This window comes from Hyaena hyaena, unplaced genomic scaffold, assembly GCF_003009895.1.
Source record: "Hyaena hyaena isolate Hyena2069 unplaced genomic scaffold, ASM300989v1 scaffold_559, whole genome shotgun sequence".
Taxonomy (NCBI): Eukaryota; Metazoa; Chordata; class Mammalia; order Carnivora; family Hyaenidae; genus Hyaena; species Hyaena hyaena.
The window spans coordinates 70,746-92,051 of NW_024081191.1; the positions used below are offsets into that span (position 1 = coordinate 70,746).

At 44.3% G+C, this 21,306-nt stretch overlaps 1 protein-coding gene across 2 annotated transcripts in view; it reads left to right on the forward strand.

Annotated features, from left to right (window-relative positions):
• The first annotated feature begins 280 nt into the window (after nucleotides 1-280).
• Nucleotides 281-21,306, forward strand: part of NID2 (nidogen 2) — a 68,338-nt gene continuing 47,312 nt past the window's right edge. The window contains exons 1-4 of one of the 2 annotated variants that reach the window (XM_039256116.1): nucleotides 281-819; nucleotides 1,477-1,785; nucleotides 12,832-13,064; nucleotides 19,233-19,984. In XM_039256116.1, coding sequence (XP_039112047.1) covers nucleotides 367-819; nucleotides 1,477-1,785; nucleotides 12,832-13,064; nucleotides 19,233-19,984 — 1,747 coding nt within the window. In that variant the 5' untranslated portion in view covers nucleotides 281-366. The remainder of the gene's footprint in view (nucleotides 820-1,476; nucleotides 1,786-12,831; nucleotides 13,065-19,232; nucleotides 19,985-21,306) is intronic. The other variant, XM_039256117.1, reaches the window with a different exon arrangement.

A 21,306-nucleotide genomic window follows, 5' to 3' on the forward strand; every position in this document is an offset into this window, starting at 1 on the left:
CGTCTCCGGGTGGAGCCCAGGAGCTGCGGCTGCGACATTGCCCGGAGCGAGGGGCGCCGGGTACCCCCCCCCCCCGCCGCCTGCCTGCAGCTGCACACGCCGCCGCGGGGTTCCCCCTTGGCGCTGAAGTCCTCTCCCGCAGCGCCGCCGTGGTCGGACTTCGAGGGCCATTTGGCCTCGGGGGAGGGGCTCGCCCGCCCCGCGGAGCAGCCCCTGCGGGGGGGCGGGCGGGAGCGCGGCCGACAGCTCTCGGGTGGCGGAGGCGGAGCGGAGCAGCACTCCCGGCAGCCCTGGCCCGAGGCTTCCACCTCGCCAGCCCCGCCGCTCCCGCGACCGCTGCCTTAGAAAACTTTTAACGAGAACCAGATGTGGCAGCCGCTGTCGAACTTTCCCCGAGCCGGCGATTGGTCCCCGGCCGAGGGCCGCGGCCAGTCGGCGCGCCGCGAGGGCCCGGAGTCCCCGCCCGCCCCGGCGCCCGCGGGGACCCAGGTCGGAGGCTGGCGCCGCGCCGCTCGCGGGCTGGCGGGCAGGGTCGGGACGCGCTCGGCCGCGGGGCAGCCCAGGAGCCGAGCCAGCATGCGGGGGGACCGGGCGGCCCGGCGGCGGGCGCTGCGGGCGCTGCTGCCGCCGCCGCCGCCGCCGCTGCTGCTGCTGTTGCTGCTGCTGTCCCGCGCCGCGGCGCTGCACCCAGACGAGCTCTTCCCCTACGGGCAGTCGTGGGGGGACCAGCTTCTGCAGGAGGGCGACGACGAGAGCTCAGCCGCGGTGAAGCTGGCCAGTCCCCTGCGCTTCTACGAAGCTCAGTTCAGCTACCTCTACGTAAGTTCAGCCCACGCTTGGTGTGGGAACCCGCACCTTTCTCGCAGCTTCTTCCCAGGGGTCCGTGCAGTGTGGCTCTCACCGAAGCCGTGCCTTCCGAGGGGAGGAAACAGTCCGCACGCCCGGCTGTCCCCGAGCGCCCCTGGGGTGGGACCTGGCTTTGCAGCGATGCTGCTGTCTGACTTTCTTTTCTCCATCTCGAGGCGAAGCGCAAGAATTCAGCCCCACAAATTCGCAGCCACATAAGCGTCCCAGGCAGCAAAGGAGGTGGGGATGCTGGGGCGGCCAGGGGTCTTTCCAGGAAGGACCTCGAGAGGGCTGTGCGCGTCTGCAGGGCTGGTGTATTCCCTCCTCGGACCCAGAGGCTGACTCCAGCGGGGTGCGGGAAGGGAGATGTGGGAACCAGGAGTTTCAGGACTTCTGGACCTATCGCACCGCGCTGTGGGGTAGCAGTGGCGGGTGGGACAGCGGCTAAAGTTGCTCTGAGTCAGGAGTCGGGCTCCCAGCCCGTGCGGAAGGGGAGCTCCAAGCCCTTGCCGGTTCTCTTCCCTCCTCCATGTGGAGCAGGGTGGGCGCGCACATTTGGACCTTTGGTGGCCGCCCGTGGGCCTCCTGCCGCGTACGCGACCGTCACCCTTTGTCCCCCTCCTCTCACAGGTGGGCACCAACGGTATCATCTCCACTCAGGACTTCCCTAGGGAAACCCAGTACGTGGACGATGATTTCCCCACAGACTTTCCGGCCATTGCTCCCTTCCTGGCAGACATCGACACGAGCAAGGGCAGGGGCCAGATCCTGTACCGTGAGGACACGTCCCAGGCGGTGCTGGATCTGGCTGCGCGCTACGTGCGCTCAGGCTTTCCGCGCACCGCGGCGCACTTCACCCCCACCCACGCCTTCTTGGCCACCTGGAAGCAGGTGGGCGCCTACGAGGAGACCACGCGCCGGGCGCCGCCCTCGGAAGAGGTAATTGACCAGGGGTGCTGGGCCGCAGGGCCCGTGGAGGGATGGGTCTGAACTCCGGGCTGGAACTCAGGGTGTGGCTTGGAGTTTCCTCGGAGTCCCCTCTCATGCTGAACCTGATATATCTTGGGGTGGGACTTGGGCTGAGGTGGCTTGAAAGTGAAGAAGCCTGTTTTCTTTATAAGGCGTCCTCTGAGGATCTGAGAGGTGGCTGCAGAATTCTCGCAAAGGGACAGGAGGGCCCCAGTGCGGACGCGGAAGGCCCTCCGAACACAAGGCGGTTCACTGTTTGGTTGTTTATTTTTAGAGTCACCTCTAAGTATATAAGAATTAATTCTAATTATATGTTCATTGAAGGAAAAACATCAGCAAATACAGGCAATTAAAAAAAGAACAACTGCTCATTTTCCTACCACTCAAAGGTAATCACTGTTAAACATTTTCATTTATATCTTCCGGAGGTTTTTTTCCCCCCCTATTAATATCTGTATTTATCTGTTACCGTCTATTAACAATAATGGGTTCACACTGCACATACTGCTTTGTAGACTATTTTTTTCCACTAAATAATATATTGTCAAAATATTTCATTGTAACGAAATATATTTCTCCAACATCATTTATAATATCTGAATAATACTCTATGCAGTGAATTGATGACCATGTTCAGTGGTCATTAAGGTTATTTCCAATTTTTCATCATTATACATAATTTGGTGAAGCACTTTTTTTTTAGCTAAATCTTTTGAACGTGTCCTTACTGGATAGTCTAGGAAGTGAAATTGATGGGCGAGAGAGAATACACTTTTTCTTTTTTCTTTTATTTACTTATTTATTTATTTTAAAGTTTGTCTTTTTTTAAAATGTTTATTTTTAAAAAAAATTTTTTTTTAATGTTTTATTTATTTCTAGGAGAGAGAGAGAGAGACAGCGTGAGCAGGGGAGGGTCACAGAGAGAGGGAGTCACAGACTGAAACAGGGTCCAGGCTCTGAGCTGGCAGTCAGCACAGAGCCCGACGCGGGGCTCGAACCCACGAACTGCGAGATCATGACCTAAGCGAAAGTCGGACGCTTAACCGACTAAGCCACACAGGCGCCCCATTAAAATGTTTATTTTTGAGAGAGTGAGAGTGAGAGCAGGGGAGGGGCAGAGAGATAGAGAGGGAGGTACAGAATCTGAAGCAGGCTCCAGGCTCTGAGCTGTCAACACAGAGCCTAACACAGGGCTTGAACTCACAGACTGTGAGATCATGACCTGAGCCGAAGTCAGTTGTTCAACCGACTGAGCCACCCAGGTGCCCTTATTTATTTATCTTTGAAAGAGAGGGTGTGTGTGGGCAGAGAGAGGGGGAGAGAGAGAATTCCAGGCAGTCTCCATGCTACCAGCGCAGAGCCCAGCGTGCGGCTTGAACCCACAAATTGTAAAATCATGACCTGAGCTGAAATCAAGAGTTGGATCCTTAATCAGCGGAGCCACATAGGCCCCCCTATTTATTTATTTTTTTAAGTTTATTTACTTTGAGAGAGAGAGAGAGAGAGTGTGTGTGTGTGTGTGTGTGTATGTATGTGTGTATGTTTGTGTGCGTGCAGGTGTGCATGTATGCACAAGCTGGGGAGGGACAGAGAGAATGAGAGAGAGAATCCTAAGCAGGTTCTGTGCTGTTAGTGCAGAGCCCCACACAGGGCTCCATCCCAGGAACCATGAGATCATGACCTGAGTGAAATCAAGGGTCTGATGCTCAACCAACTGAGTCACCCAAGCACCCTGAGAATACACTTTTCATCAGGTTCTTAATAGCTTTTGCCAAATTGCCCTGCAGATATCAGTTTACATGCTCCCTAGTTTACAGGGGACTGGCCTCCATTTGTTTTACAGTCTCTACCTGAGCAAGTAAACCAACCCAAGCTCTCGGTCTTTAGGCTTAGCAACAACATTAAAATACTCCAAATGGACATCAGGTGGGATCAGGGTAGCTTGGCAAATGGTGAACTGCCTCATTCTTACAATAGGTAAGGGCTCCTGTGAAATTAGACCTCAATCTAAAATGTCATACTTGAAGGGCTGAAAGTCTTATAATTTATCTCTATTTTAACTCATCATTGTGTGTCTTAGCTATAGAATGATGGCACATTTCCTCCCTGAAAGATCAAGATCAAGTAGCTTGTCCACACTCCCTGAGTAATTCAAGATGGTGGCTATTCTTGTTTTGTGTTCTGTAAGAGCAATATTCCCAGAAGGCTATTCTAAGAAGATCCAGAAGAAAATATTTGAATTTAGGATATTTTTGACATTTGTTTTTTGGTCAGGCAACACTTAGTGTTGTTCATTGAGTAATTTTTTTTGACAGATGTGGATTTGACATTTCAATTATTCAGTTCAACAGAATACATTCAATTCAAACAAATACATTGAGCACTTTCTTAGTGCAGGGCATTGGGCTAGGTGGAAGGTTGGAGAAAGATGAATAAGGTAAGGCTCCCCATCATTATGTTGCATTCATTCATTCATTCACTCTTCCATTCATTTTTGTAAGTAAGTTTAAAAAACTTACTTACAATTAAATACAACATACCTATAACCAAAGACTTGGAAAATAAGAAAACAAATATTATTTACTGTTTCACTAATCAGAGATTACCACTGCTAATAACCTCTTCCAGTCTCCTTTTGTAAACATATTTCTTGTATGTGGAAGATGTTTGTGTGTGTATAAGTAATTTATATTTAAATGTAGTTAAGATTTATTCACCTTACAAATTGTTTTTGTACACTTACTATATTTCAGAACTGGTGTAGATATAGTGAAAGGAAATACTCTTTACTCCCAAGGACCTCATAGTTTAGTGGGGACATTGATTATGTGAATATAAGTGTAATAGCATCTTCACTTAAAAATTTTTTTAATGTTTATTTTTTATAGAGAGATACAGAGCATGAGCAGTGGGTCGGGGTGGGGGGGACAGGAGCAGAGAGAGAGGGAGACACAGAATCTGAAGCTGGTTCCAGGTTCTGAGCTGTCAGCACAGAGCCTGATGAGGGGCTTGAACCCACAAACCGTGAGATCATGACCTGAGCCAAAGTTGGATGCTTAACCGACTGAGCCATCTAGGCGCCCCTTATCTTCACTTAAGAAGACTAACTTTGACCCTTCCTGGTTAGAAGACTCAATCATTTAGGTGTTTTTTGTTATGTTTTGTTTTGTTTCAATTTTTTTACATGTTCTTATTTATTTTTGAGAGAGAGAGACAGAGTACAAGCCCACGAGGGACAGAGAGAGAAGGAAACAGAATCTGAAGCAGGCTCCATGCTGTCAGCACAGAGCCCAACAAGATGTGAGATCATGACCTGAGCAGAAGTCAGATGCTTAACCGATTGAACCATTCAGGCGCCCCTCCATCTGGGAAGGTTTTAATGAGGAAGTAGTTTTGAATCTGAGTTGAGCATAGTGAGTCTCAGAAAAAATAGTGTGTGATATATCACCCATGTGCTGTAAAGTATGATGTGTTTTGGGCATTGCATGTGGTGCATTATTACTGAAGAGGAAGGGTTGTTGGGCACAAGGATGAAAAGGCCATGGGGTGGGGACAGATCATGTCTGCTTGGAGTTTGGACTCGGTTCTTTGGCAGTGGGAAGAGTTTTGAAGGATTTAAGCAGGGGATTGAATTTTTTTTCTTCAAGTTCTTTTTGTTTGTATTGAGAAGGTAAGGGCAGGGGATTGAATTTTTTTTCTTCAAGTTCTTTTTGTTTGTATTGAGAAGGTAAGGGCTCAAAAGAAAGATTACTAAAACAATTACTATATATGTTGTTTATTCAGGTTATCTAGTTAATTCTTAAAACAATTATTTTATCATACTGTCTTCCCACAACAATCCTACAAGTACAAGAATTATGTTTGCATCTCACAGATAATGGCAAATAGAAGATAATGCAGTTGTCCAGAATTCTCCTCATGAGGCAAAGGCAGGCTTAGAGTACACATTTCTCAATTCTTAGTTTTTTAATTGCTTTTATTTTTAAGTAATCTCTACACCCAGTGGGGGCTTGAACTCATGACCCTGAGATCAAGAGTTGAATGCTCTACTGACTGAGCCAGCCAGGTGCCCCAGATTTTTGTTTTGTTTTTTTTTTTTGTTGTTGTTGTTGCTTTTAACTCAGATTTTTCATGCAAGACCCATTTCTTTGGCTTGAGTGATGTTGGTGGACACAATAATAATTGTGCTTTTTCCACAGACTTCCAATAAATAAGGCTTGGTGTGATCTTAGTACAAAAAGAATGCTTGGAATCCTATTTCATTCAAAGGAAGAATGAACTTGCAATGAAATTGGCTCCCAAGGATGCTATTGATGCCATATTACTTCTAAATTAATATTCCAATGCTCTGAAGAGAATTCAGCTGCTGTCTTACTTCTGTTCTTACTTTTCAATAGAATAAAGAGAGGTTCAGAGAGGTGAACAGTGACACAGAAGTGTTGGGGTCGTGAAATCACACTAGAGTTTTATGATTCCATTTTTATCAGCACTCATTTGAAACCAAAAATGACAATACAGACAAGGTGAATTTGTTCATTGTTTTTTCAGTTTCATCTGTAGCCTCAGAATACTGCTCTCTCACCAAATTTTTGGGTGGTTGTCAAGACAATGACAATATAATAACATCTTGAAAGAAGATGTAGATTATGAAAGGTTAACCATTGACTTTGGAAGTAATGAAAGCCTCATTCTTAGTTTCCTAACCTGTAAAAGGGGGGAGCAATGCCCCCCTTACAGAATTGTTGTGAGAATTAACTAATGTGGCAGTTTTAAACATATTTTTAAATTTTATTTATTTAGACAGAGAGAGAGAGAGCATGCGCGTGCATGCACGCACACACACACACACACACACACACACACATAGATACACACACGCGTGCGCGAGTGAGTGGGGGAGGGGCAGAGAGAGAGAGAGACAGAAAATATCAGGCAGGCTCCACGATCAGTGCAGAGCATGACATGAGACTTGATCCCATGACTGTGAGATCATGACCTGAGCTGAAATCAAGAGTTGGTCACTTACCTGACTAAACCCCCTGGGCATCCCTAACTAATGTGGCATTTTTAAGTAGTCCCTGTATTCCTTTAGACCTAGTGGATATGGATACTCAGCTGATCTGTGTGACTTTGTGTTGGCCTGATAGGACCAGATTCTAGTTTTTTAATTTCTCTAACTTGTAAGGACATTGTGATGTAAGCCCTTTGCATAAGGCTTCTTTAAATACTAGGTTTTCTGAACTGCAACTTTTGTCTGGTCTCTTTTGGGTGAGAAGGACAAGAAGATTTGTAGATTCCATCTCTCTTTTACTTTTCTAGTTAAAATCATTCTCCAGACATCGCCATATGCTCAGTTGGCTTCAGAATTTGTTTCATTTTGAGAGGAGATAAGGGTTCTGCTTGGAGAGAGGCTGTTTTTTCAGTTACCCACATTGAAGTTTCTTCTGAATACTTTAAAGAGCCCTGTGATTTGAGTTCTTATTTTAATAGCTCTCTGGAGATAGATTTTGGCAAGCAGTAATCTGCCTTGCCTGAAGTGCTGTGTGAGTTCTGTGTGACTTTCTTAAACCTTGACACGCTAACCTGATGTCACAGAGTTGCTGGAAACTTGAAGATATTAGAGGAATGACATCTTTACCATTTAAAACAATTTCAGTGTTGCTCTTTCCTTCCATGGACATGATATTGCAGGAAGGGCACAGTGTGATTGCAACTAAAAAAAAAAAAAAAAAAAAAAAAGAATAGTGTTATCAGTTCAGGTAATCTGAGATTCCTCGGACTGTCTTACGTACCTCATAGGGCAACGAAGTCACGGTATTGACCTTCAGAGAACTTGTTGACGGATATAAAGAGAACTAGTGTTTACTTTAGCTGTGGTTTTTTGGGAGCGGGAGGTACTGTTTTATCATTGTTTGAGTGATGGGAGTTATGGAGAACCAGGTCACACAGATCTGTGTGATATGGGGGATGTTTTGTGGACCTGGAATTTAAGTTGAGCTGAAGGACTGAAAGAATGGATCTTGAGAATAAGGCAGCAGAAGAAATTGTTCCGAGCGGGGCTTGTCCTGACCCCGGAGAGTGGATGTGAAGGGAGGTACGGGACAGACGCACAAGATGAGTAGAATGTTGCAAGTCGGAGGCCTCAGTCTGGAGACTGCGGTGTGTTGACTTGTGTCACAGGATGATTGTTGTTGATGGAAGGGGTGGTTCCACAGAGAAAATGAGAGGTAAAAGCAGGACTTTCTTGTAGCTTGTTGATTTCTGGAGCTGAAGCCCAGAAGAGGAGAAGTCTGACATTTTATCTGAAAGAGTTTAACCTGAGTCAAAGATATAGTTATGAAGATGTACTAAACAGAGACATATATGGAAATTGGTTAATGAAATACTGAAGGTTTGCTAAAGACTAAGAGTCAGGGAGGATGTCACATTAGAGACTAGAGAGTTTATCTTTGAATTTGGGGCAGGCTCTGCAGGATTTAGGGCATAAAAATGAACAAGGGGAGATCTTGCATGTGACGGTGATGTGTAGGTACATGGAGATGGAGAAATCTCTTAAAGAGTGGAGGTTAGTGCTTGCACCAAACACGGGAGACCAGAAGTCAGTGATGCCACCACGTAGAGAACATGTGACCCTAAGGAAGATAGGAAAGAGAACTTTGTGACCCTTGCAGGGAGTTATCCTACTTCTTAATTTTCATTGTATTTTTTGTAAGTTTTTATTTATTTATTTTAATGTTTATTTTTGAGAGAGAGAGACAGACAGACAGAGTATGAGTCAGGGAAGGGCAGAGAGAAAGGGAGACACAGAATCAGAAGCAGGCTCCAGGCTCCGAGCTGTCAGCACAGAGTCCAACGCGGGGCTCAAACTCACGAACCATGAGATGATGACCTGAGCTGAAGTCAGACACTTAACCAACTGAGCCACCCAGGCGCCCCAAGTTTTTATTTATTTATTTTTGAGAGAGAGACAGAGTGAGAGAGAGCAGGGGAGGGGCAGAGAGAGAGGAGCAGAGAGAGAATCCCAAGCAGGCTCCGCACAGTGAGCGCAGAACCCTATACAGGGCTCGAACTCGCAAATCACAAGGTCATGACATGAGCCGAAACCAAGAGTCAGATGCTTAACCCCAGCTGAGCCACCCAGGTGCCCCTTTCACTGTAATTTTTGTGGGCTGCTATAGGCAAATTTGGGACAAGGCTGGCTGGCGCTGTTCTGATTTTTTGCCAGATGGCTGAAATCCATGAAATGGATTGCAAACTCAGAAGCTTGCAGAGGGGCATGTTTTATATCCACCAGCGTGGCTCTGCCCAGCGTCAAGTCAACACTGATTGGTGATGTCCCATACCTGCAAGGGAGAGGCAGACCCTGCCTGGTTTCTGTTGATGACTCTGGCTTGTCTCTCTTTCTGATAACAGAAGGGCACAAACCTTGAAGCAAGACAGCTGCTGGCCCTGATCCTCTCTGTGCTGCCTCTCTTCCCTTAGAGGACTCACCCTCCTCCATGAGGTCCTGAGGAAGTTGGGAACCAGTGACCCTTTTGTGGGGTTTGGCAGCCCATCTGAGGGTATATCTTGAGAGAAAGAACATGTGGGGCTCTTGCAAAGGCTCTTGTCTCCAGGGATGTGAAGACCTTCCCGGTCTGGAAGCCAGTCGAGGGGTGCTTTGGGAGGAGGACCCCTTCAGGACTTCATGAAGTGTGCTCTTCAGCAATTAGATGTAGAATTTTGTGGAGCCGAGACAGAGAGCTTTAAAAGTGATCATTTGGTGTGTGGGTGGTTTTTAAACAGCCAACCTCTTTTGGCCTGTACTTTGGGATCATAAATTCTATCTAAAACCCTCCTATTTGCCTATTTCAGTGGAGACAAGTACAGGAAATAAATGCTTGTCACCTGTTTAATCAGCGCTTGGCTTAGGGATGGCATATAAAAGGCATGGAATAAATTTTTATTGGAATGAATTTATTGACTGATTGAAAGAATGAATAAAATAAAGTGCTAAATTCCCAGGCCCTGCAGTAAAAGCCAGACACTCCCCTTCACAGCTCTGTTTACTTTCTCCCTCCCTTCTTCCCCCATTCCCTTCAGTTCGCTCACAGTCTGTAGAGACACCCCCCACCCCACCTTATCTTGCAAAATGTCTCTAAACTTAGAACCAGGAATCTTCCTTTCTCACATCTGCTGTAGGTAATCAATGCCAGGAGCTTTTTGAAAGTTGAGATGATTACAACGGGTCCTTTCTCCTTCCTCCAGTACTTTTCTTTCCCTAGCTGAACATTGTTGATTCTGACAAATGGGGTACTCAGAAGTTACGGAATCAACATTAATTGATGGTGTGGGATATATTATGTATAGATATGATGACTTTGTTGACATTCGGCAGAAGTTCTGGTTTCCTAGATTTGAGACATTCTAGAAAGCATCCTCTGCCCTTTGTTTTCAGAACACTCAAGCTTTGCTAATGAAACAATCGACAACTACAAAAATAACAAATACATCAGTGCTCCCCCCCCCCGCCAACTCCACCTCTGCCATCTTTAATTGTCTGAGCTTAAAGAAAGAAAGCAGGGCTGCCTGGCTGGCTCAGTCAGTAGAGCATGTGACTCTTGATCTCAGGGTTATAAGTTTGAGCCCTATGTTGGGTGTAGAGATCACTTAAAAATAAAATCTTGGGGTGCCTGGGTGGCTCTGTCAGGCGTCTGACTTCAGCTCAGGTCATGATCTCACGGTTCGTGGGTTCGAGCCCCGCTTCCGGCTCTGTGCTGACAGCTAGCTCAGAGCCTGGAGCCTGTTTCAGATTCTGTCTCCCTCTCTCTCTGACCCTCCCCTGCTCACACTATCTCTCTCTCTCTCTCAGAAAGAAATAAAACATTTAAAAAATAAAAATAAAAAAATAAAATCTTTACAGGGGCACCTGGGTGACTCAGTCGGTCAAGCGTCCGACTCTGATTTTGGCTCAGGTGATGATCTCACAGTTCATGAGTTCGAGCCCTGCCTCAGGCTCTGCGCTAACAGTGCAGAGCCTGACTGGGATTTTCTCTCTCTGTCTCTGCCCCTATCTCTCTCTCTGTCTCTCTTTCTCAAAATAAATAAATAAACTGAAAAAATAAAATAAAATCTTTTTAAAAAAGGAAGCAAAGTAAGGTAAGTTTTTCTGTTAGAGAACAAACAGAAAGGTTGTATGATATTTTTTTCTTAAAAAGCGTTTTAACACCTAAATTGCTTTGTCCTATAAGCAAAGCCTCAAAACTATATTTTGAATTTAAGCTTGTGAAAGGAAGACTAAACGTTAGGAGACGAGTCCCCATATGGGGAAGGGCCCAGGACAGAATGAAATACAGGACACTTTCCTCTTGTTTGCCTTGATTTACTAAGATGTGATGTTCTTCTCTGTGCCTGCTTTTATCTGTCTAGCAAGATGGAGAAATTATACTCCTTGCCCATAAATAAGAGTCCCATTATTTAGAAAGTAGTGTTATTTATAAATACTTCCCAGTTCCCTACCAAATTGTAAAAGGAGGGGGATTTAGTGAGAGAAGCCTTCTCCAAGTCCTAAATATAACATCGTTTTAACATAAGGAAGTACCATTAACAGATCATCTGGGGTTGGGTGGAGATAGCCTTATGTAGGTAAAGGCAAAAAGTGTCTGGCTGAAAATACAAGAGTAAATTGAACTTGAAGAAGTGATTCTATTAGGACCTGGGGGTTGGGTGTGGGGCTCATTCAGTCTCTCACTCTGGTCTGCCTTGGCTCCTTCCTGTGTTTATAACATTCACAGGCCGCCTCTGTGACTCCTCCCCAGCCCAACCCTGAGGTCTCACACAGCCTCCTCTGGCCTCTACAGTCTTCTCCAGTAATTCTCCGGAATTCCAGCCATGGCCGTTCCCTCTCTGAAATAGTGAGAATATCCTGAGCAGACCCTCCCTTCCTTTGCTCCTTTGCTTCTTCAGCACCAAGCATAATGTCTAGTGCTCTGTAGGCACATAGTGGGCACTTGGCTGAATTAATGTGCAAGTGAATTAATAGCGGAGTTTACAAACAAATAGCTAACTAGGCAAAATGAGGTGAATGCTAACCAGAAACACCCACAAATGTGTTATGGATGGTCAGAGAACAGAAATAAATCTATAAGGAATCGCAAAATACCTCAGAAGTACAGCATTAGAATGTTAGGAAGGTTTCCAGGCATGGGGGAACATGAGCAAAAACACAGAAGCACGAAAGTACGTGACACAGGTGGGGAACATTGCATAGTCTGAGGAAGGCGCAGGGGATCTAAACCTGGGGAGAGTTTAGGGCACTTACAAACCACCTTGAATGGCATGCGAAGGAGTAGGTAGGGTGGCCTAGTGGTGCAGGGCATGGACTCTGGAGCCGGCTGGCCTGCCGTCACGTACTAGCTCCCAGACCTCAGGCAGATCTGTTATCCCTCAAGTCTTGTTTCCTGATCTTTGAAGTGAGAGTAGGCTGACTCGGGTGCTGGTGTGAAAAGGCAGATGAAAAGAGAAAAGAGAACAAGCCTGTGAGAACAGTAAGGAAGCCTATAGATCAGCCAGTGGCTAATACCATGCCTGCCCACCATAGTCATTCAATAAACAGGTGAATGAATGAATGAGTGAATGAATAAACAAGTGAATAGATGAGTGATCCACATGAGTGCCGGGGGCAGTGAACTAGGCCAGCGGCTGTAGGAATTTACAGGTTAATTTTGTATTAACTTCGCTCTTAGCTCTTAAAGAGGCTTGCGTGAGAGGGATATGAAACTTTAAAAACATTATTTTTGTAACCCATGTTTCTTACCTATGGACATTTCAAGTGTTTTCCTAAGTGATAAAGAATTATGATAATACAGCTTACAAAGTTACAACTTGGAGAGGAAACTGAGAAGAATATAGCAATTTGGAGGAATCCTAAGAAGGGGGCAAACCGTGTGTACTTTATGATCCTTCATCTGCATTCTGTTTTGTTTTTCTTTTCTGTTTCTTTTATTAAGAATATTTCCTACTTTTTGTTTTTCATAGCGGAACACTTTCCAAGCAGTCTTGGCATCTGATGAGTCCGATACCTACGCCCTCTTTCTCTACCCTTCCAATGGCCTTCAGTTCTTTGGAAGCCGCCCCAAAGAGTCTTACAATGTCCAACTCGAGCTTCCTGCCCGGGTAGGCTTCTGCCGAGGGGAGGTCGATGACTTGAAGAGAGAGGGTCCCTACTTCAGCCTGACTACCACTGAACAGTCTGTGAAGAATCTCTACCAGTAAGTAACACTGGGCGTAAGCCTTTTCCTGTCTGATGTGGGGACCCTTTGGAGCTACCTAAACTCAAGCAGCCATAAGATCATTAAATAATATCTTGATGACTTCTACGGGAGGCATCAGGTCAAAACCAGGAACTAGATTAGACCCTGGGGGAATATAAAAGGCCTTTTCTTTTTCCTGCCCGATTGGGTACAGATACCGGAAACAGAGCAGTGTGTATGTGTTTGCACAGCCACTGAGGCTTGCTATGGAAAACATTGCTCTTGGAGCCACATAAAAATATCCAGTAATATAACTGCCGAGACTGAGATTTTTCCACGTTAATCATTTCACAGGAGGAGATGTTGTGATTTAGTCTTTTAGACAGATACAGGCTAAAAGTTCAATCAAGAATAGTGTAATTTGGGGAAAAGGGAAAATCAAACACACTGGTAGCATTTTCACGGTCTCAGGGTTTCTGTACGGCTTCATTGACTGAAACCAGACTCGGTTTTCTGTGAGGTCGCCAGAACTGAGAGCATTCCCGAGTCCCATCAGAGGCTTCCCCTGCCAGGGCAATAATACGCCCTTGTGCTGTGTGTCAGTACACATCAATAATACACCCTTGTGATGTGTCAGTACACATCAGCACGGTATCTGGGTCGGCCCCAGTTGATGTTTATTAATTGCAGGTCTTGTAAAACATGTCTTTGCTTTTATTCCTTTCCCAAATACTGGGCTAGAGTCCAGGCAGAACACTTTTCCTCACGTTGGTTACGTACCCTCCCGTTATGTTATTCCTGGGCGCTGGTGCACCTTACACTTTCCAGGCCATCTGCTCCACTCAGCTCCCAGAGAGCAAGCCCTACCACCAGATACGATTACTTAGTGCTGACATGTTTTGCCAAACATTGTGTAAAACACTTTCCAGAAGTTGTCTTAGTTAAAACTCAAAAGATTCCTGGGAGGTAAGTTCTACTGTCTTCTCAGTTTGATAAATGAGCTTAGGGAAGTTAAGTTACAACCTCAAAGTAAGTAAGTGGCAAAGCCAAAATTCAAGCACAAGTCTGGAGTCCCAAACTACTTCTGTTATGCTGAGTTCTGGTCCACTTTCCAGTCTTATGACCAACCTTGGGTATCTTTAGGTCTCCATCCAGGCTGCCTTTTAGTTCAGACGTGAGAACACTTAGCTGTTCACTTTTTCTCCTCTGGTTTCACCTTCCTCCTCTTCTCTGGAGGCCACAGATTCTCTACTCCTCAGACATTATTAAGAGATCACAGTGGGCAAAGCACTTGAAATGCAAAATGTTTGAGACACAGGCCCTGCACACTAGCAGCCTGCCCTCTGGTAGGGTAGACAGACAAATGGGTAGAACTTCAGAGCACTGGAATGAGTGCTAACTGTACTCCTGGTACAGTAGGCAGTGGGGGCCAAAAAGCCTGTGGGAGAAAGCACTTGTGTTCCCCCACCATGGTGATAAAGACCCCTTGGAACGAACATACACACTTACACATGTGCACACACATGCACACACACACAGACTTGCATACACACACAGCCCTATTTGTATCTTTGATGCTTCCTAAGAACCTGAGTTGCTTGCTGAGAACAGAAAGATATGGGACTGATAGAGGGATTTTTCCTTATTTATTTAAAAAAATTTTTTAATGTTTTATTTATTTCTGAGAGAGAGAGAGAGAGAGACAGTGTGAGCAGGGGAGGGTCAGAGAGAGAGGGAGACACAGAATCTGAAACAGGCTCCAGGCTCTGAGCTGGCTGTCAGCACAGAGCCCGATGCGGGGCTCAAACCCACGAACCGCGAGATCATGACCTGAGCCGAAGTTAGACACTTAGCCAACTGAGCCACCCAGACACCCCAGGATTTTTCTTTAGTATAACCCATACTTAATATAAAAAATAAAGTACAAACAATGCAGAATAATGTGAAATAAAAGCACAAATTACCCATTATAACTGCTTTAAGCTATAACCAATATTACCAGTCATTCGAGGACTTAAGGATTATGTAAAGACATTTTAAAAACAAAATGGTTCTTTTGCTATACATGCAGCATTTTCCCATTTATCAATGTCTTATGGGTATCATTTAGTAAGATACCTGTTTTATTATTTTAAGCCTACAGAACATTACATCATATTTATATGATACTGTTAAGATAATAAGTTACTGATGAATTTATTTTTTTATTTTTCCTTTTAGAAATATCATTGCTATAAACAACATGACACACATTGCTCAGATTCTCATTTCTTCTAAAGATCACTTCTTAAGAGTAGAACTGCTGAGAAAGGATAGATAGAATTTAACACTTTGATGTACATCAACAAACTGCCGTTCAGATATATGTGCAGTTTCTATGCTCACCAATGGTATAGAACTGTGATTGACAGCTTCTTTTCTTGTTAAAATTTATGAATCTGATAGGTATCAATTGTACTTATCCTCACTCTGATTTCTTTGATTAGATCCTCACTCTCATTTCTTTGATTATACCTTTTATAGGTGTAATAGCCAATTATCCATCTTTGTGACTTCTCTGCCCATGCCCTTTGCTATTTTTTATTGGGGTGTGCACAGAGAGCTCTTATAAATAAGAAAAATCATAGCAAGGGTATTAGTCTTCTCATATGCTATGAATATTTTTGCCCAGTTGTTCATCTTTAAAGTTACTTCACTTGAAGTTTAGTGTCATCAACGTTAGTGCTCTTTTCCTTTGTTATTCTTAGAAAGGCTTTCTCTACCTCCCCATTGTAGAAATGTTCCTCAGTTTAACCTTCTCTTTTATTTTTCCTTATTTAAATTTTCAAAAATACACAGAAAAATGGAGAAAATAGCTGAAAGAATACCCAGAAGCTCATCACTTAGATTTAGAAGCTGTTGACATTTTGCCATGTTATTCTTTTTTTTTTTTTTTTTTTTTTTTTTTGCTTAAGTATTTTAAAGTAAATCACAAGGGGCACCTGGGTGGCTCAGTCGGTTAAGTGTCTGACTTTGGCTCAGGTCATGATCTCACATAGCTCGTGGGTTCAAGCCCCACGACAGGGCTCTGTGCTGACAGAGCCTGGAGCCTGGAGCCTGTTTCAGATTCTGTGTCTCCCTCTGTCTCTGACCCTCCCCTACTCATGCTGTCTCTCTCTTTCTCTCTCAGAAATAAATAAAACATTTAAAAAAAATAAAGTAAATCACAAACATCGTGTTAATACTAAATACTAAATACTTCAGCATGCCTCTCTAAAGAATAAAGTTATTTTCCTAGTCAGTGGAATCTGTGTCTTCCTCAACTTGTCTTATAATTGTGAGCTTAAAGGTAATGAGTTATCTAATTCGTAATGTATTTGACATAGTGTATTTGGCATAACTCCTCTTCTGCAAATTTAAATGTGAGTGCACACATTTGTGTTTTTTGAAATTATACTTTGCTGTCTCCTTAAAGACAGTAATTGCTAAGTACTAATCATGTGCACGGCTGCATGCTAGGCATTCTATATGGTGTTCTTACTTAATCCTCCTAACAATCCAGGGAGGAAGGCACTGTCATTTCACTTTGTAGCCTTGTTTACCTTTCTAGAAAAAAAATTAAATTTTCTCTCTCTCTCAGCTTTCCAAATGACGTCTGATTTTAGGATAAACTCAAATGGGTTACTTTCCCATCACTCACAACAACAAAAACCAGGATAGTGATTTGTATTTCATTAGAAGGTTATTTTATTTAGCTGTTTTTGCCATAATTTGTATTTTCCTAGTCTTTGAAGCTTTTATAGTTTTTCTAACTTCAAGAAGAAATTTCACAGCTGCAACACCTCTGATGCAATAGTAAACTGAGTATCCTCAGATCTCAGGATTTTCTCTTCTTACTAAAGTGTTCCTTATTTGCTTGCCAGAAAAACACAAGCATTGAATCTTAGAACGTACCAAGCATACATAGCATGCTGCATGAGAGATCACAGTTTTGCTTTCTCTGCTCCTCTTTCCCTAAAGTAACTATCACAGCAGCAGCAGCAGAAATAACCACCACCACACACACACACCCACACAGGATAGAAAGAGGGAGAGGGAAGGTGGAGAGGGGAAGAGGGAGAAAGAGGCAAGGGATTGACAGGTAAGGAAGGAAGGAGACATTATTAGAATTGTACTGGAATTATTATTGCTATGGAAATCCATGTGAACATGATGAGTTCCTATCCAAATGAGCAAGGGTCTCTTGTTCTTATGACGATTTGATTAACTTATTATTCTCTTAATTAACTCTTATGCCTCATTGACCCTCATAATTTCTTCGATAAGAGGGAGGACTTTGAGGTTGGTATTTCGCACATACACCAGAGGAGTACAGAAACCTGTGCATTCAAGCTAGCCAGACCCTTGTTTGTTCAAGTTTTTGTTGTTGTTTGTTTGTTTTAGTTTTTGTTTGTTTGTTTGTTTGTTTGTTTTTACAAATCTTTTATGTAGTTCTCTTTAGAATGTATCATTGACTAAAATAATGGGTCCTTGGGACATTTAGAAAACTGAATGGGGTCCATGTTCTTTTCTAGTAAAGAAAACACGTGACCTCTCTGGTCCAGATGTTTTTGAACACCACTCACCTATAACTATAACCTATGGCATTTTTATTAAACTATTTTCTTTTTTTCCTTAAGTTTATTTATTTATTTTGAGAGAGAGAGTACATGTGCACATGCAGGGAAGGGACAGGAGGAGAGGGAGAGGGAATCCCAAGCAGGCTCTGCACTGTTAGTGTTGAGCCTGACGTGGGACTTGATCCCACTAACCATGAGTGAGATCATGACCTGAGATGAAATTGAGAGTTACATGCTTAATGGACTGAGCCACCCAGGTGCCCCAGAAACTACTTTCTTATATTTCCCTTAACTTTGTTCTGCATTTGCTCAACATTTTTTACACTTGGGCATTTATATTTCTTTGAGTTTTCTTACATTGACTCACAATTCTATGTGAATTAGTTTATTGATTAATCCATGTGATTAAACAGTAAAATGTCTGTAACATTCTGAAGACCAGTGATCATTCACATGCTGATTGACTCCAGTATATTGGTCTTTCTGACATAATGTAGATATTTAGAGTATGTGCTTTGGTGTTAGTGGTGAATTCATGTCCAAGTTTTGCCAGTTATTAGTTGTATGACCTTAAGATTGGTTAGCCTCTCTAAACTATTTTCACCGCTGTAAAATTGGACATAACAACAGCCCCTACCTTGTAGATTGTACTGAAGAACATTAAGCACTTGGTACATCGCTAACTCTCTAAAGTACGTTGTAGTCATTGTTGTTTTAAATGTTTGGCAAAATGGGGCATCTGGGTGGCTTAGTCGGTTAAGCGTCCAACTTTCGCTTAGGTCAGGATCTCGCGGTTTGTGGGTTCGAGCCCCGCGTTGGGCTCTGTGCTGACTGCCAGCTCAGAGCCTGGAGCCTGTTTCAGTCTGTGACTCCCTCTCCTCTCTCTTTGAACCCCCCCCTGCTCTCTCTCTCTCTCCTAGAAATAAATAAAAAAAACATTTAAAAAAAATAAATGTTTGGCAAAGATGTATAAGCATACATTTTCCTAAGTGTGTTAAAAGTAGAGGAAGTATAAAATATTCCTGCATTCTCTATTTGTTTTCAGATAGCCAGATTTTAGATAAAACACATAAATTTTAGAGGTTTCTTTTTTAAAATGTTTATTTATTTATTTTTGAGAGAGAATGGGGAAGGGGCAGAGAGAGAGAGAATCTCAAGCAGGTTCTGTACTGTCAGCGCAGAGCCTGATATGGGGCTCAAACTCCCAAACTGAGAGAGATCATGCCCTGAGCTGACATCAAGAGTTGGAGGCCAAACTGACTGAGCCACCCAGGAGCCCCTTAGAGAAGGTTTCTAATTTGATGGCCCAGCATTCTGAAAGCTAATCCTGAGTAAAAGGCAGTTTACATCAAAATTCCAGTATAATCCTTTTAGTTATAACATAAGCCTGGTTTTATGTGGTTTTATACACTGGTGAAAACTATGAATCTGATCTTAACAGTGCTTAGGTTTTAAAATAAATTACTCTAATATGGAACCAATTTGACAATAAATTATATTAAAAAAAATAAAATAAATTGCTCACCTTTGTAGGGTTGTGGGTGAATGAATGGACACTTTGGTCATGCACCGTTTCCTTTTTATTTAGACAAAGCAACCTGGGGGCCCCTGGAGTGTGGGCTTTTCATATTGGCAGCAGCAGCACCCCGCAACCGGACAATATCAGGCCAGCAACAGTTGGAGGAGACCTCGCCAAAGGCCACTCCTCAGCCCCTCCGGAGCATTCCTCCAGCCTCCCTGCAGTCCTGGAAAGTGACTACACTGAGGACAATTTGGATTATTATGATGAGAATGAGGGGGGTGTAGAATACCCACCGAGTGAACCAGAGGAAGCACTGAATGGCCACAGCAGTGTTGATGTTTCCTTCCAATCGAAAGCTGAGTCAAGACCCTTAGGGGGTGGAATGTATCCGCCAAATTCTGATCTGGCCTCCCCTTCACCGCATCTGGCCACTAGTAATTTGCCATTCTACCCAGAAACAGAATCTGCCACCTTGAACCCTCAACCCAAAGAGGCAAGACCTCCATGGGGGATGGACACCCGAGATTTAAATGGCCACGTTGAGTCATCTGAACAGCCAGGGACCAGAGGCCCGGCTCCATCAGAGATAGAAGGAGAGTCACTGGATCCTTCCCAGGGAACCCTGCCTCCGTACCCTGAAAACAAAAGCATCAACCCCTCCACACTTGGAGGGGCACCACCGTCAGAAGTGGACGTTCCTCCAGCCCGCCCCGAGGGAAAGGTGGTTCTACACTATCCCTCGCCAGCTCACAGTATTCCACTGGGTCAAGGGAGGCAAGTGTTAGGAGTGGAAGACGTCATCACTTCCAACACTGAAGGTAAGTGCATGAGAAAACTGAGCACGGAGACTTCATTTTTAAAATGCTGGTTTTGCACAGAGTTGTGATTTTTCCCTCCAGGGAGTTGGTGAAATGTTCAGCAAAATGAAGGTTGGAACTGACTTTTAAACCTACGTTTCAGGAGATGGAGTATCTTTCCTCTGCCAAATAAATCTTGGCAGGCAAAGTCTGTTGGAATCTCTTGACCATTAATAATGCTTTTTGGTTTTTTTTAAAGTGGGCCTCATGAAGCAAGTGGGGAAGAACTAGGTTGTTCGTGTCGGTTATGCTGTCAAGTGTAATGAAGTATTTCAGTTTGAAAGTTCAGCAAAAGTGGGGCACCAGGGTGGCTCAGTCAGTCGGTTAAGCGTCCGACTTCTGCTCAGGTCATGATCTTGGAGTACGTGAGTTCGGGCCCCGTGTTGGGTTCTGTGCTGACAGCTCAGAGCCTGAAACCTATTTCAGATTCTGTGTCTCCCTCTCTCTCTGTCCCTCCTCCACTCATGATCTGTCTCTCTCTCTCTCTCTCTCTCAAAAATTAACAAATATTAAAAAAAAAGTTCAGCAAAGGTAAACGTTCTGAGTCTTCGTATACGCTATAGTGATGGAGGGGTGAAGGCTTTAGTTTTAAGTGGCTGGTTGTGCTTCCTCAGACACACATTCTAGGTTCTTGCTCTGTTCTGGGACAATGCTTGTGCTCCCCTTAGTTAGAGACGCACTGCTGGTGTGTGGGAGGGGAGACGCACGGGGAAAGAAGGCTGCTAACCACCTGTGCCCTGTCATTTCTGGTTCGTGGCGGTGCAGCTGTGGTATTCACCCCCCTGGAATCTTGTCCTCACGTCATGACTCACCGACTAGGGTGAGGGGGCCAGCAAAGAAATGCCAAGAGGAGGCAGTGGTTAATTAATACAGACTTGGAGCCATGTCGCCTTCTCTTCCAACTCAAGTCTTGTCACATCAGCTCTTTCTTGCCAGTCAGGGATGGAAACACATGAGTGGGAAACTGAGCACAAATTCATTCCCCTTGTTCCAGGGATTGCTCATCTGACCTCTAATAGGAGGCGAGAGGCCAGAGGTGAAAGCACTCTTGAGGACCTCTGCCCCCACCCCCCCTTTTCTGTTTCCCCTTCCTTTTGTAGTAAAAACATGTTGACCTAGCAGAGGGCCTTCTGGGTTTTTCTGCTGTGGTAGCCATCTTGAAGCACAAGCTGGAAAAAGTGCTTATTTTAGGAGGATAGAAACTATTTTGTGATGAAAGTGGCATTGTGTAATGATTAGAGGGAGAACACTGGTGTCAGACTTAGGTTCAAATCCTCGCTGCC